The sequence below is a fragment of the Saccostrea echinata genome, unplaced genomic scaffold, assembly GCF_033153115.1.
Source record: "Saccostrea echinata isolate AGI-Se365-2 ecotype Australia unplaced genomic scaffold, CSIRO_AGI_Sech_v1 ptg000029l, whole genome shotgun sequence".
Taxonomy (NCBI): domain Eukaryota; kingdom Metazoa; phylum Mollusca; class Bivalvia; order Ostreida; family Ostreidae; genus Saccostrea; species Saccostrea echinata.
In genome coordinates, this window is record NW_026889778.1 from 32602969 (window position 1) to 32616904 (window position 13936).

General features: G+C 32.9%; 1 protein-coding gene across 1 annotated transcript; it reads right to left on the reverse strand.

The window, feature by feature from the left end:
* Positions 1 to 326: 326 nt before the first annotated feature.
* Positions 327 to 13398, reverse strand: LOC133195806 (plasma alpha-L-fucosidase-like). Its single transcript, XM_061331753.1, has 8 exons — positions 13066 to 13398; positions 11957 to 12063; positions 10826 to 10953; positions 10337 to 10476; positions 10140 to 10237; positions 4099 to 4231; positions 3728 to 3898; positions 327 to 966 (listed from the first exon to the last, which is right to left on the reverse strand). Exons 1-8 carry the CDS (start codon positions 13386 to 13388, stop codon positions 714 to 716), a joined length of 1353 nt encoding a protein of 450 aa, XP_061187737.1. The 5' UTR covers positions 13389 to 13398; the 3' UTR covers positions 327 to 713.
* Between the last annotated feature and the right edge of the window lie 538 nt (positions 13399 to 13936).

Here is a 13936-nt window from a genome sequence, read left to right on the forward strand (position 1 = left end):
ATATATTCCAATATTTTTTTTTCAAGAAGCTTTCGAAGTTTTAATGTACAGTAAAACACACTTATAGCGAACACACTTATAACGAATTGACACTTACAGCAAAGTGATTTTCATTCCCATGGCTTTAAAAAATATTGTAAAACTTAAAGGATATAACGAATTAATGATTTATTATGAAACAAAATTTTCTGTCCCTGGCACCAATTCATTTTAAGCATGTTTTACTGTATAAATTCAAATTAGTAAAGCATGTACCATTAGCGATTTTTAGTAAATAGAGAATGTTATCTTCAAAACCTCAAAAATCATTTTTCATCACACTGACATTGTTATATATATTTGTTTTTATTGTTAAATGTAACATAAACAGTGGCATGGCATAAGTAATCACACAGACTGGGAGATAAAATAAAAAAATATGATAGCCATATACATGCTTATTCTCCCACTGTTTAAGTAATATCACGTTTTTAGCATACATATGAAAAAAAAATAACAATGTTCAGTTAAACAAAGTAAAAGCAGTCTCCGACATTGAGGTGAACCAGAGGAATGTTTAGAGTCTAACAACACATAAGACTTTGTGAAGGATTTAAAAAAAAACAGCCAAAACCCTGCTGAAGATTATGGAAATGAAGTTTCCTTTTATCCTTAGAGTTTTTTATTCAGCAAATCTTTACTTAGTGTTTTTCTCATATGTCAGCCATTCAAACTTAATTGTTTAAATAAATAAGCCTAAATGTCCAAGCCCACAGACAGGGCATTTGGGAATATGGAATGTCTGGTAGATGAAGCTGGATTCCACCATTAGGTCCACTTTTCCAGGGGATGTAATTAGAATGACCCAGCAAATTAACCAGAGTTTTGTTTGAAGGTTTTGGAGCTCCGAGTGTCACTATATTGTTTTCTGGCCACTCCAGTAAGAATGCATACACAAGTATGGAGGAAAATTTGGAAACAGTGTACCTGTAAATTTTCTTTTTTTTAGATCTTCTTTATTTAGTCAGAGATAAAGAGAGAGGAGGAGAGACAGAGAGAGGATCCTATATTATACACATGTAAATGATTGATGTGAAGTAAAATACTGGAAATTAAACATTAAAAAATCATTTAAATAAAAATCACAAATCAATCTATTTAAAGGGGCCTGGACACAGTTGCCACAATTGCATTATTTACATTTTAAATTGCTACACTTATTCAAACTAGAGTGTTCCAAGGAATGCATGTGTTGCCTGCTAATTATCAACACCCCGCCTCTCAAAATTCAAAAGTCTTAAGGACATACGCAACGTAGTTTGAACTTTATTGTCTTTTTCCCTCTAGTTGAAGAGTTCCAATACTTAAAGGAACAGCGTGCTACATTTTAATGTCTATATATGCTGTTGTACACTTCTTCTAAAACAAGTTTTGATAAACAAAACATCTCAATAAATGTTTAGTAATTTTTGTAAATTTTTCTTTGAATTATACACGAATTTTCATCAAATGATATCTTTTCAAAACCCCTGGTAATGCATACTGATTTTTTGTCTATGAACATCTGATGGCACTATAAAAATACCTTGAAAAATTATCAGTAGGTAACGTACGTTGCATATGTCCTTAAGTTAAATTAAACTGTCCGGGGGTATTTTTTGCAAAGTAGGTCAAAGGTCAAGGTCAAGTGAACTGTAATGCTGGTATTTTTTTTATAATGTTTTATGACAATCAGTGCACATGCTAAATAGCATAGACTTACCCCTTAAATGTAAAAAAAAAAATATGCTGTATATTGGCACTTTTAACTTTTTTGTAAAGTAGGTCAAAGGTCAAGGGTCACAAGGTCAGTAACCATGGCAATGCACAAATGCCACAGTGTCAAACAATATATGTGCAAAACATCTAGTTCATATCTCTTACAGTTCTTGAGAGACAGACAGATGTCGGTAAAGTGATCCCTAAGTGCCGCTCTGCTCTGCGGGCGACACAAAATAAAACCAATTAAATGAATTGAACTTGCATGAATATTCTTAGAATTCAATGACAACAACATTCTTCTTTACATCACATCAAATATCTGTTTTTGTTAACAGGGCATGAGGTCTGTTATTGTTAGTGTTTACATTTCACTGGGTGCATTCAATTTGTTAAACTCTGCACACATCACTAAGCATGGTCTGAAATACTGGTGAGTTTGTTTTGCTTTCTCACATTTCTACTCTGAATTTTCTGGATTATAGTTTTAATATTTTTCATTAATACACAACAAAATTTCTACTTTTCTTAAGTATTAAGGATAAAGTTTACTTTGTGAAAGTGCAAGGATGGGTCAATCAAATGCATCCTGAAATTCATAATTTCAATAATTTCCAGATAGAGAACACACTTTTATTTCTGTGTGAAATGCTATAGCAACATATATGTCAAGATATTACACAGAAAATTTGAGAAAATATTAACTTCAACTCTGTGTCCAGGCCCCTTTAAGTGTATATGCCAGTCAACTTATAATTACATTTGTGTGCGTGTTTTGACTTGAACCTTGAATAATTCTGTTTAAAATATCAAACCTGTGCAAATTTTATCCCTTTTGCTATTATAAATGAGAGAAAGAAAGAGAGAGAGAATTGCCCTATTTATTATATGTATGATACCTCCAACTGATATAAGGTAAAATACTGGTATTTTTAGAAGACTTAATTTGTTTTAAAAAAAAAAAAAAAATTTGAAAGGAACACAAAAATCAATGCATATGCTCTTTTACACATATGCCTTCACTATATTTCTGTTTAATAATTTACTACATATAAATATAATATGATTTTTAATACTTCTGCACAATTTTTTAATAAATGGAAAGTAAAGGTGCTGATTTTCATTGCTCAGAAGAAAAAATTCTGAATGTGTCCTGCCTGGCAGTGTTTGCTTGGTGAGAGAAACTCATACTAAATTTCTTTTTTTTCCACATTGCATCTTTACTGAACTGCAAATCCATTGTATTGCACTGCCAAGCAGCACCAACTTGGTAATAACCATTCAAAATAGACTTAGTCACATTTTGTCAAAGACTTTATGGTGAAAGTACAGAGTGCTGATTTTTTACAAATCATTAAGTTAAGTTGAATTGTAATAGTGTTTGGGGTAACAATATCTGGTTCTGATAGAGTTTGGGGTAACAATATCTGGTTCTGATTTAATCTCAATGCTGGGTCCGAAATGGTTTTTGGAAGAGACCACTCCAAAGAATTTGCAAGGAAACTTTTTGTCAATGAAGCAGAATTTAGGAAGTACTGTTGGTTACAGTTTATAATGATAATGTCAACAGATTTTGTGTGGGAGTATGAATCCAATGCTGATTATCCAGACTGTAATTCTTGGTTTGCTTATTGGATTTTGACAGAATCAACAATTACAAAAGATATTGCAAAAGGTTAAAACAAGGCTCCTTAGCATGTCATTTTAAAACTGACTATAATGTGTTTTATATATTACATTGCATTTACATGTCTTAATGAGTGTATCTGTTATCAATTAAGAGTAAAACTAGAGATTTATTGGCTTATATCATTGCTTATTTATATCAATGGTGTATATGTTTGGGTTGTTACCTGAACCATTGCCAGTTCAATATCATAGCATTATGTCATATTTATCTTATCCATTTAGAGATTACAAATGAGTTTCTTTGTTTTTACTGAGAGAGAGAGAGAGAGAGAGAGAGAGAGAGAGAGAGAGAGAAACCTACCAAACATGTGGATTTACAGTGTCATTTTGGTATATCCATGGTGTTGTCCTGTATACACCCTCGCCATTTACTTTTAGCCAACTTCCCAGCTGTGATAGCCTCTCTTGGTATATGGGTTGTATAGTCCCATATGGTGTTGGTCCAACATCAATCAATGCATTTCCACCACAGCTTTATATTTGTCACAAACGTTAGAAAGTAATTTGTTATGAAAAATGAATATCCTTTATAATTAGAGGCAAGAAAACAATGGATGCACCAGAAAGATGTATGCAAGAGAATTATTGCAAATTTATTAAATGTAAATAGCAACTACCCAGCATTCAGGTTAACTTAAGACAAAATAGTGTAACCTGAATCTGTATACTTACCTTACTGTGGTTATGACGTTATACAGTAACTCCTCCATTGTCATGAAATCAGCAAGAACAGCCTTCTTTCTAAACCCCCAGCTTGTCTTGTCAATAGTGAATGCACTCTCCCATTTTCTATGCAGTAGCTTTCCTAAAGAACACAAAGCTTAGACTTTATGACTTTCTAGAGTGTGAAAATATCACTAGCTAAGCATATTTCTGAGAATTGCAAAGATCAAAGGTAGTATCCACCTCTAAGAACATACAATATGTAGTTTAGAAGACACATAAGAGAGGGGTTTTATATCTGCTGGGCTTGTTTTAAAACTGAATATACCTTTGATATGTCTAGATTCAGGATGAAAATAACTTTGTAAAATTTTGTGTGATGAAGTTCCAATTTACAAAATTAATGAAAATCTTTATCGTACCCCCCCCCCCCCCTTTAATATTGGAATTCTTCCTTGGTTCGGGTACTCTGAATATGTACCATATGCCTTTAGATCACAATACTCCTACTGATATACCAGGGTTATAAAGAATAAAGGTGTGGAACTTCTTAAGATAGGGTACCCAAGTTCACTCATGAAATCTAATATGTTGACGGTGCAACCGTTGGGGCTAGCGCATTGTTCACTTCATTCGTTAAGATCCGCCTCTTCAAACCGCACGAGAGATTTGGAACGTCTAGACTGTGATGTCACACGACGTCATATGTTAGCTGCATTTCCATAAACAAAGTTTAAAAAGTGCAATGATTTTAACAAAGAACGTTTAATCTACTATCTGTATGCAATATCCATTAAATTAAGGTGAGTTTATTTTGTCTGAAATTTTAGTTGTTGTTACCGCGCGAACGAAGTTAGCAACGAGAACAAAAAGCGATGCATTGTGGGTCCAGAAATACTGCGAAAAAAAATTCTATTGAATGAATGTGCAGTAGTCCGAATTTTCTCTTCGCTCAGGTGTTGTCGTTAGAGCTCGCAGTGACGAGCGGTGCTTTGCGCCGCTCACTGCGCTCGCTATTATTTACATTTGCAAATATTTTTCTTAGATGAACCTATTGAAGAGAAAATATGTTCAATTCTGTATGAACTTATTAGGGTCAGAGGTCATGGCCTGACCGAATCACACAGCGAGATGATAATCTTTTCTACATACTTCTGTCCCGGTGACACTGGTTTCAGAACTTCTAAGCCGTTAAATTGATGAAAAAGATAAAATTATTGAAACATATTTGTTTTTTTTTTGTTCAACAAATGATCATTAGTTCTTTCTTCGGTGTGAAGAATATTTTTAATTAGCCTAAAATCACATACCTTTTTAACCCGAAATTCCTTTGAAGGTATGTAAACTGAAGACGATGCCACCGCTTTTGACTTCATATATAAAGAACTCATACAATAATAGTAAGATTATTCTCAGTAGCGATAATGTTTTTTCATTATGAACAGATATTTCCTGAACTGGACTGCTGACCATCAATGTAAGTATTCAAATGTTGGAGCGAGGCGAACTCTCAAGTCCAAACAGCATCTAGGTCATTGCACGTCACAACATAGCAATACGGCGGGCTGTTCATGTAATAAATGCAGTTCTTTTCAGAAAATTCGTCTCAAATGTAAATAAAAGTAATAAACAATAATGCTAAAAAGTTCACTGGGAAATGAACTTGGTTAGTACATGATCAAATCTTCTGAGAAGCCCTTCGGGCTTCACTGGATTTCATCACGTGACCAACAAAGTTCATTTCCCAGAGAACTTTTTAACATTGTTGTTTATTTCTTAAATAAACTTGTCAATACATGTACAGTTGAACTTTGGTATCTCGAACACTGATATCTTGAACACCATGGATATGTCGAAATAATTTTGAAGTCCCAACCTAATATTCCTTTAGTATTTTACCCTTGATATTCTGAATCCTCAGATAACTTGAAGTTTTTCCTCGGTCCCATGGAGTTTGAGATAACGAGGTTTGACTGTATATGGTATACTATCCACTTTCAAAATTGATGCTGACATTTATTTTATTTTCTCCATCGCACCAAAAATAGGTTGAGAAATTTGAAATTTACACAACTGGTTATGTCTATTTTAACCTTGGCTCGCTTCTCTCACTGCGTTTGGCTAGGATTTCAACAAATGTAAATAATCAAGAAAGGTAGCGTAGTTTGCTTAATAAATTCCTATGATTTAAACATTGAATCATATCATAAAACAATTATTGCTGGGGGTTTTTAAACAATATGACAATTTAGTAACCCTCGACGTACAACATACACCTCACCTTTCAGGCTCGGTGAATATTGTACTCTTCACATGGCTAAATACAGTGGCTGCAACGTTATTGTTAACAAACCAATCGTGTAGACTCGTTCGTGTAATGTGCGTGGTCGTTCATGTAATGTGAGAGATCATGCGTGTATCAGGCTTAACCTATTGTGGTTTTAATTGGCCTGATCGTGCGGTAAGAAACATGCAAATTTTGTTTTGTAAGTTTTTATCGGAATGTAATTTTCAGCTTGTCTATTTTTTTTAATTGAAATAAAAGAAATGAAGTGCGATTTACATAATTGAACGAACTAATTATCAATAGTTAATATGGTAAGTCGCACATTATTGTATTCTCTTACAATAGCAAAATTTTTCATAATAAAACGTATTTAAGATTTTTAGCAATTTTTTTTCTTTGATGTCAAATATGTTTACAGACTTTTACTGCTAATCTTGGTCAAGAAATTTTTTTATCAATACATCAAAAAATGTATATCTTTACAAAAAATTAATAATTCCCAATGCTTACATATATATATATATATATATATATATATATATATATATATATATATATATATATATATATATATATTAGGGATGGCAATTTGTAATCGATTAATCGGTCGGAACGATGGTAATCGGTTAGAAAATCTGCAATCGGTTAGTCTGAAAATTTAATACATGTAAAATTGGATGCAATTTTCTTAAATTTAATTTTAAAAAAAGGAAATTTCTGCATAAAAGTTGATAGTTCAGTGTTTTTACACATCTTATTGAGCTGATTTAGAGGTAATTATGGCTCTCCGGACTGAGATCGCGAGGTAATAATTGGTCAGTTTGGGAAGTGTTAATTACTGTTTTTAAAAACAATATATTGGAAACCTGGTCGTCCCTTAATACTTTAATGATTTTACATAATCTCCATTGAACACTTTTAATGATTGTGTGTACATACCGATCTTTGGCCGTTATCTATTACATTACTAGAAAATCATTGCATAAGTTAAAGTTCAGACAAAGTTTTGATCACTGTGACAATGAAGAATGAATTTGTGCGATATCTGCACTGGAAACATATCTTTCTGTGTCTGATTTCTTAGGCAAGATTCATGGTTTTCTTATTTTTTCCGTGTCTAACTATTGAAATTGAAATAAAATAATTAATATGTACACATAGTTTCCTGATCAAGATAATGAGCAGAATGTTTCTAACTTCTAACCACGTCTCTCTTTCAGTCTTCTTTTGTTTATAAATACAAATAAATGAAAAAAAGTCAAAAATGTATATTTTGATACGATACGATTAACCGGTTAATCGGCCGGAACGCCTTGCGGTTAACCGATTAGTAATTCTGTATTCGATTGCCATCCCTAATATATATATATATATATATATATATATATAAAACTATAAAACTATAAAGGCAAGGAAAAGTTCTGGATGCACAGGCTGAAGTCATTCCGCCCTAATGGTATTAACAAACTTAATGACTTCACCAGGATGAACGTGAACTAGACCCAATCCCGGATTGTAACAAACAAGTTCATTCTCTCTATATAGTGTTAACTTTACTGTTAATTCGCATAAGCAATTCTGAACAACCTACCCAAATATTTACAGCTTACATTTTTGTTTATTTCTTTTATCAGATTTCCAAATTTATAACATATCCAAATTCATATTTTAAAATTGCCCTTCCATATAATCTTTAATTTCTGTTTATCATGTATAGTTACACTATTTTGAGAGAATAAGACAATGTACGATTTACTGCTTGGTCGTAATTAATTAGCGATAATTAATTCGTTCAATTATGTAAATCGCACTTCACCAGAGTACACCCGATAGACCAGACGCAATTCATAGCACTCCGGATTTCTTTGTTCACAACTGTTTATAAACTTCCAATTAAACATGTAATACTGTAAATATTTAGTGTTTGGTAGTTTAGTAGTAGTGCTAGTTGTTTTTGTTTCTTTATTTTCTTTGTTTTTATGACTTCTTAACTTTTTTCTTTGTCCTGAGGAAGGGACAGGTCATCCCGAAAATTTGACAATTATTATTGTTCATGTCGTTGGTAATTTTTAGTGCTTTATAATAAATATATATATAACTATATATATATAATATATATCGGCGAATGTACACGACATGATTGTCGAGGTTACTTTTATCAGTGTATATTCCTGGTACTTACTTTATTTTTTTTTTTTTTTTAATAATTTCAGCAAATGAATGAATGTAAGAAAAACTGCCAATTTTATAGAGATTCAAAAATGGAAAGATGGATAGTTTTATTACATTTTTATGCCATTTTTTTTTTGTCTTATTCTCCCTTACTGCATAATCATAAAATCCAATAGAATCAAAACTCACAGCCCACCAAAATTTAAGAAATCAGGGCTAGAAATAATTATTTTTGATTACTGGTCACTCGGGCTATCACCTTAAATTTTTACTGGTCATCTTAGTACTTTCACTGTCCCAATGGGCCAGTAGATTTTAAAAAGACTGGCCCAAAACCATAATAATAATAGTAATATTTTTTTTATATATTGTGATACTTAGAAGTACAACTTAACAAAACAAGAAACAACAGAAGTTGGGACACACAACCCTGTCAAGTTAACTAGCCCGACTGTGAATGAATTTTATTATGCATAAAAATATGATGACCCAAAGGGCACATGCCCTCTGTTATGTACTAGCCCAGATTAAAAATTCACTGGCCCCAGACCAGCGGGCTATCAATTATTTTGAGCCCTGGAAATAATGTATGATTTTTAAACATCTATCGGGATATAAATACGGGTTGGTCACGAGATCAAATTCCATAAAGCTCGAAGGGCTTTATGGTAAATTTGATCTCGTACCAACCTGTATTTATATCCAGATAGATGTTTAAAAATCATACATTATTACTTATATTTACAATTATGACTTGTTCATATTTTCCTGATTATAATCTTTAACACATGAAATGTTTTATTTTTCAAACTCAAAGGCATGTATTTGATCCATTGATTGTGCGTCGACCCTTTATGACATCACTGAGAAATTCCATCAAATGTTTATGAAGCAAGGAACCCGTGTTTATACGGATATAAATATGCATTGCTTTTTATAGTGTTATATAAAAGAAAACATTTGCAACGTAAATATAATCTGATAGAACATGCAGCAATCGATCAAAAATTACAACTTTACATATCGAAAAAAAAAAAAAAAGTCAATTTTCTAAAGTTGAAAAATTACATAAATAATTATTTGTAATCTAAAATAACAATTAAGTCTTATTTAGTTTCAAGAATATCCATATCTAAATATTTTTTTCAGTTTTCCAAAGTCGATGAATTGCATTAATAATTATTTGTATTCTAAAATACCTATATTTAGCCTTATATCGTTTTGAAAATATCCAATCCTAAATATTTTTATCTATTTTGCGTGAACAATCATGCGTTTGCATTAGCAATCATGAAAGATTGTGTAACGTGTAGAATCGTGTGCGTGAAGGATCGTTCGTGTAACAGGTTTATATAATCCTGCATTAATCGTGCGGAATCGTTTGTGTAACATGATCGTTCATGTAAGTTGTCAACAATAACGTTGCAGCCACTGTATCATCATATTGACCACAAAATCAGCAATAATTGTTTATTATATCATTTAGTTTATTAGTATTTCACCAGATTTAAGATTTATATTTAAAAGATTTAAGGAAATAAAAATATACCATGTGTCATTTACTTTCAAAATTTTACTTAATATATGTAACCTGGATGGTATCTGTCGGAACAAGTCAACACGCCTCCATGTTTACAGGAAACATCCATTCCCCATCTGTCGTTGGTGACCACAGTATATCTGACTGGGCTACAAATCAAAAGAACTTTACTAACCTGGTATTTAAATCTTTCAAGTTATGATTTAAGATTTTTAAAATATAACTTATAATATGATGATTTTATGGACCTTTCATTGTAGAGCCAAGCTACGAACTCTGGTGCATTCCAGTAGGAACTGTTTCCGCTGTCCAATGGAGCTCCATCTGACCACACATACTCCGGATGATAGGTGTTCACCAATTCATACAGCTCTGGCATAGTTTTGGCCTGAAATGTGAAACATGTCCCTTGTTTACTAAATAATAGGGTTTCAAGAATTATATATACAGTGTATAACATTTTCACACTTTAAATATTGTGTATGTAATAGTATAAATTTCAGACATTTATTGCACCAATCTACTGATGTTTTTACCATGACGTCATAATAACATTAATATAATAATTTATGCAAGGTATCATTTTTCAACTTATTTAATAAATTGGGATGCAAATACAAGTTGGTCACATGATCAAATAGTGTTTTAGAAGGGAAAACACTTCATAAATTCAGTTGTAAATATAAGAAGATGAAGACATAGAATTTAAAATTTTAAAACATTTGTTTTTATATGACCTTCACAAAGTCTTTGGTAGTGAAGTTGTTGGCTTTGTCTTTCATGTATAAAGGGTTAAACCATTCATAAAGTGAGTGGTACAGACCCAACCTCAGTCCTGACTTCTTTATGGCTGTTGAGAATTCACCTATTATGCAAAATAAATCTTAATAGAACCTGAAACTAAAGATGATGATTAACTCTGCATTTTGCATCCCCCAACAAAAAACTAGAGGTACTGTGAGCACTGAGCTCACAAAATGATACCCTCTGCCTCCCATATGATTATAATGGCAAAGTCCATTTTTGCAATGGGAAAGCCCAAATATCTGTCCAATCAAAACAAAGTAAGAGGTGCACAATGGCACTAAGTAATACAGATTCTGTGAAAATATCATTAAATTTTAATATTCAATGGTACAGGAGGAGTTGTGGATAAAAAATGAGTACCCTCAATATTATAGAAGGAAGGGCAGTGTCTATGTTTTGCTATGGGAACCTGAAATATGTGTCCAATTAAAAAAAATAGTAAAATAGGAGGTGCACAATGGCACTGTGTAATAAAGATTCTGTGAAAGTATCATTAATTTTTTTTCAGAGGTATACAAAGAATGGCAGTGTTCCATGTTTTGCTATGGGAGACCCGAAATAAGTATCCAATCAAAAAGTAAAATAGGAGATCACAATGGCACAATGTAATAAAAGATTTGTGAAATTATCATTAAATTCTATTCAGTGAGTGTTAAAGGAGGAATTGCGGATAAGGGAGTACACAGGTACACTCAATATTATAGAAAGAATGGCAGTGGCTATGTTTTGCTGTGAGAATCCCGAAATATGTGTAAAATAAGAGGTCACAATGGCACTATGTAACAAAGATTCTGTGAAAGTCTCATTAAATTTCATTTAGTGGTATAAGAGGAGTTGTGGATAAGAGATGGGTACCCCAAAGCATAACGAACAAACAAATGGACGTACAGACAGACGGACACCTCCATCACTATACACCACCTGCTTTTCAAGCTGGGGTTTAAAAATAGAAAAATCATTTCTCTGTAAGTATAAGATTTTAAAGAGTACTTGTGTTGTTAAGAAATTTTATATATATTCATGTATGTCTGCATACATTTGACATGAAGTAGGATCATTACCCACAAGGTCTCTTTTGGGACCCACACTCATGGAATTCCAATTCCACGAATATTTGGATGGCCACAATGTGAACCCCTCATGGTGCTTGGATGTAAGAACGATATACCTATGAAAAAAATAAACATCAACTGAAACAAAAAGGACATTATTGTCAGTGGTCGTTATTACATAGAGATATGCGTAAAAATCTCATGCTTAAGAATATACATCTTTATAACCTATTTCACATTTACTTCTGGATTATCTATTCTGGTTCAAAATATACTAGATTATATAAATACACTTCAGTCTTGATATTATGTCCAACTTGCGAAATATAATAAACTGAAAAGATACTTTAGATGGGTTTATATGTAAAATGGTTAAATTATTCACAAGATACATATGACAAATGGACACATTCTTGCTTTATCAATGTGTGGATTATAAACAACTAGTAAAGCATTTTTGTCACATTTTCTCTTTGTTTCTCAAAACACACTTCATTAAATTTTCAATCATTTTTTTTGGAATCGCAATTCGGAAAGAACGTTCCCTTGTATGTTGTCAAAAATGGCGGAAATTACCATTGAAAATTCCCACAGACTTACAAAATTCATGAAACACTTGTTTGTTTAAATGTTTTAAAAGTGATGTTTCCTTTACAGACAAGTCAAAATAGGAGGCCCTCATGGATGACAGACTGTTGACACACAATTCAATTGGTACAACTCAGCACGTAATCACCAAATGCTTCACAAATCTACACATTATAAAATATTGGATGAGTGAGACAGTAAAGAAAGTTCAAATTATATATGCAGCAACTCTGCCAGTGCTCGACCTTACAACAAAAAAAATGGGGGGGGGGGGGGACCAGCATCTAAAATTAAAACCATATATAGGCACTGAGCCCCAGCTTATCTGTTAAAAAAGTATGTATCTACTATACTATAAACATAATATTTATAGCATAGTAGATATATTATTTTCAACAATCAAGCTGGGGAGTGCATATGATTAAAACTATACAGAAAATTACTATAGGCCTACTCAGAAAAAAGTGGAGGAGGGGGCGGGGCTCCCTGCTCGATCCCCCGCGTTCTACAGGCCTGGAAAAGTTATATACCTTGCACCCGAGTCTTTAAGGGTTTTTGCCCATTGGTCTGCATCAAAAAACTCAGCCCGGAATTCTGGAGCGAAGTCTGCATACTGAAAACTGGGCGGGTAGTATTTCTTCATGAAGTTAACAAATTCGGGTTGTTTTTCTCGCTGCCAGTAATACCAAAACCATACCATGTTTCCAGGCACGCTGTACACCCCCCAGTGAAGAAATATCCCGATTTTAGCATCATCATACCATTCAGGATTTTTTCTTTTGTCAAGAGACTCCCAGTTTGGTTCGTAACAAAAAACACACAAGAAGAGAACACAAAATAAATATATAACCATGATAACACGGAAACTAATTTTCGCCATTACACCCGACAATTTCTACAGGGTTATCGTTCTTTATCACTGACAGTTATAACCAGGATGAGCCGAGACCAAAACTGATGAGGATAGCAATGGAGAGTCCCAGGATTTCGTTAGTGTCCACTGCAAACAGAGAAAATAAGCATGAGAGTCCAGGACCAGGGTCGTCACATGCACTGAAGTCGAAAGTGTGTGTACGTGTGCGTTAAAAATTGGGGGGTGGGGTCGGGGGTACACCTCTCCTAAGCACAGGCACTTGTTTCCGTAATAAATTTTTGACCCATAGTATAATAATATGGGTCAAAAATTTATTACAGAAACAAGTGCCTGTGCTCCTAAGCCCAAAATGTTTATAAATTATAAATACCATTTTGGCGGGTTCTTTAATTGTGCATTATGGAACAAAAATTAAAATTTCTCTTCTCTTTTGTGTTTTGTGTGTGTGTGTTTTTTTGTTTGTTTTTTATTTTGGTTTTGTTTGTTTGTTTTTTTTTTTTTTTTTTTTTTTTGGTTTTGTTTTGCTT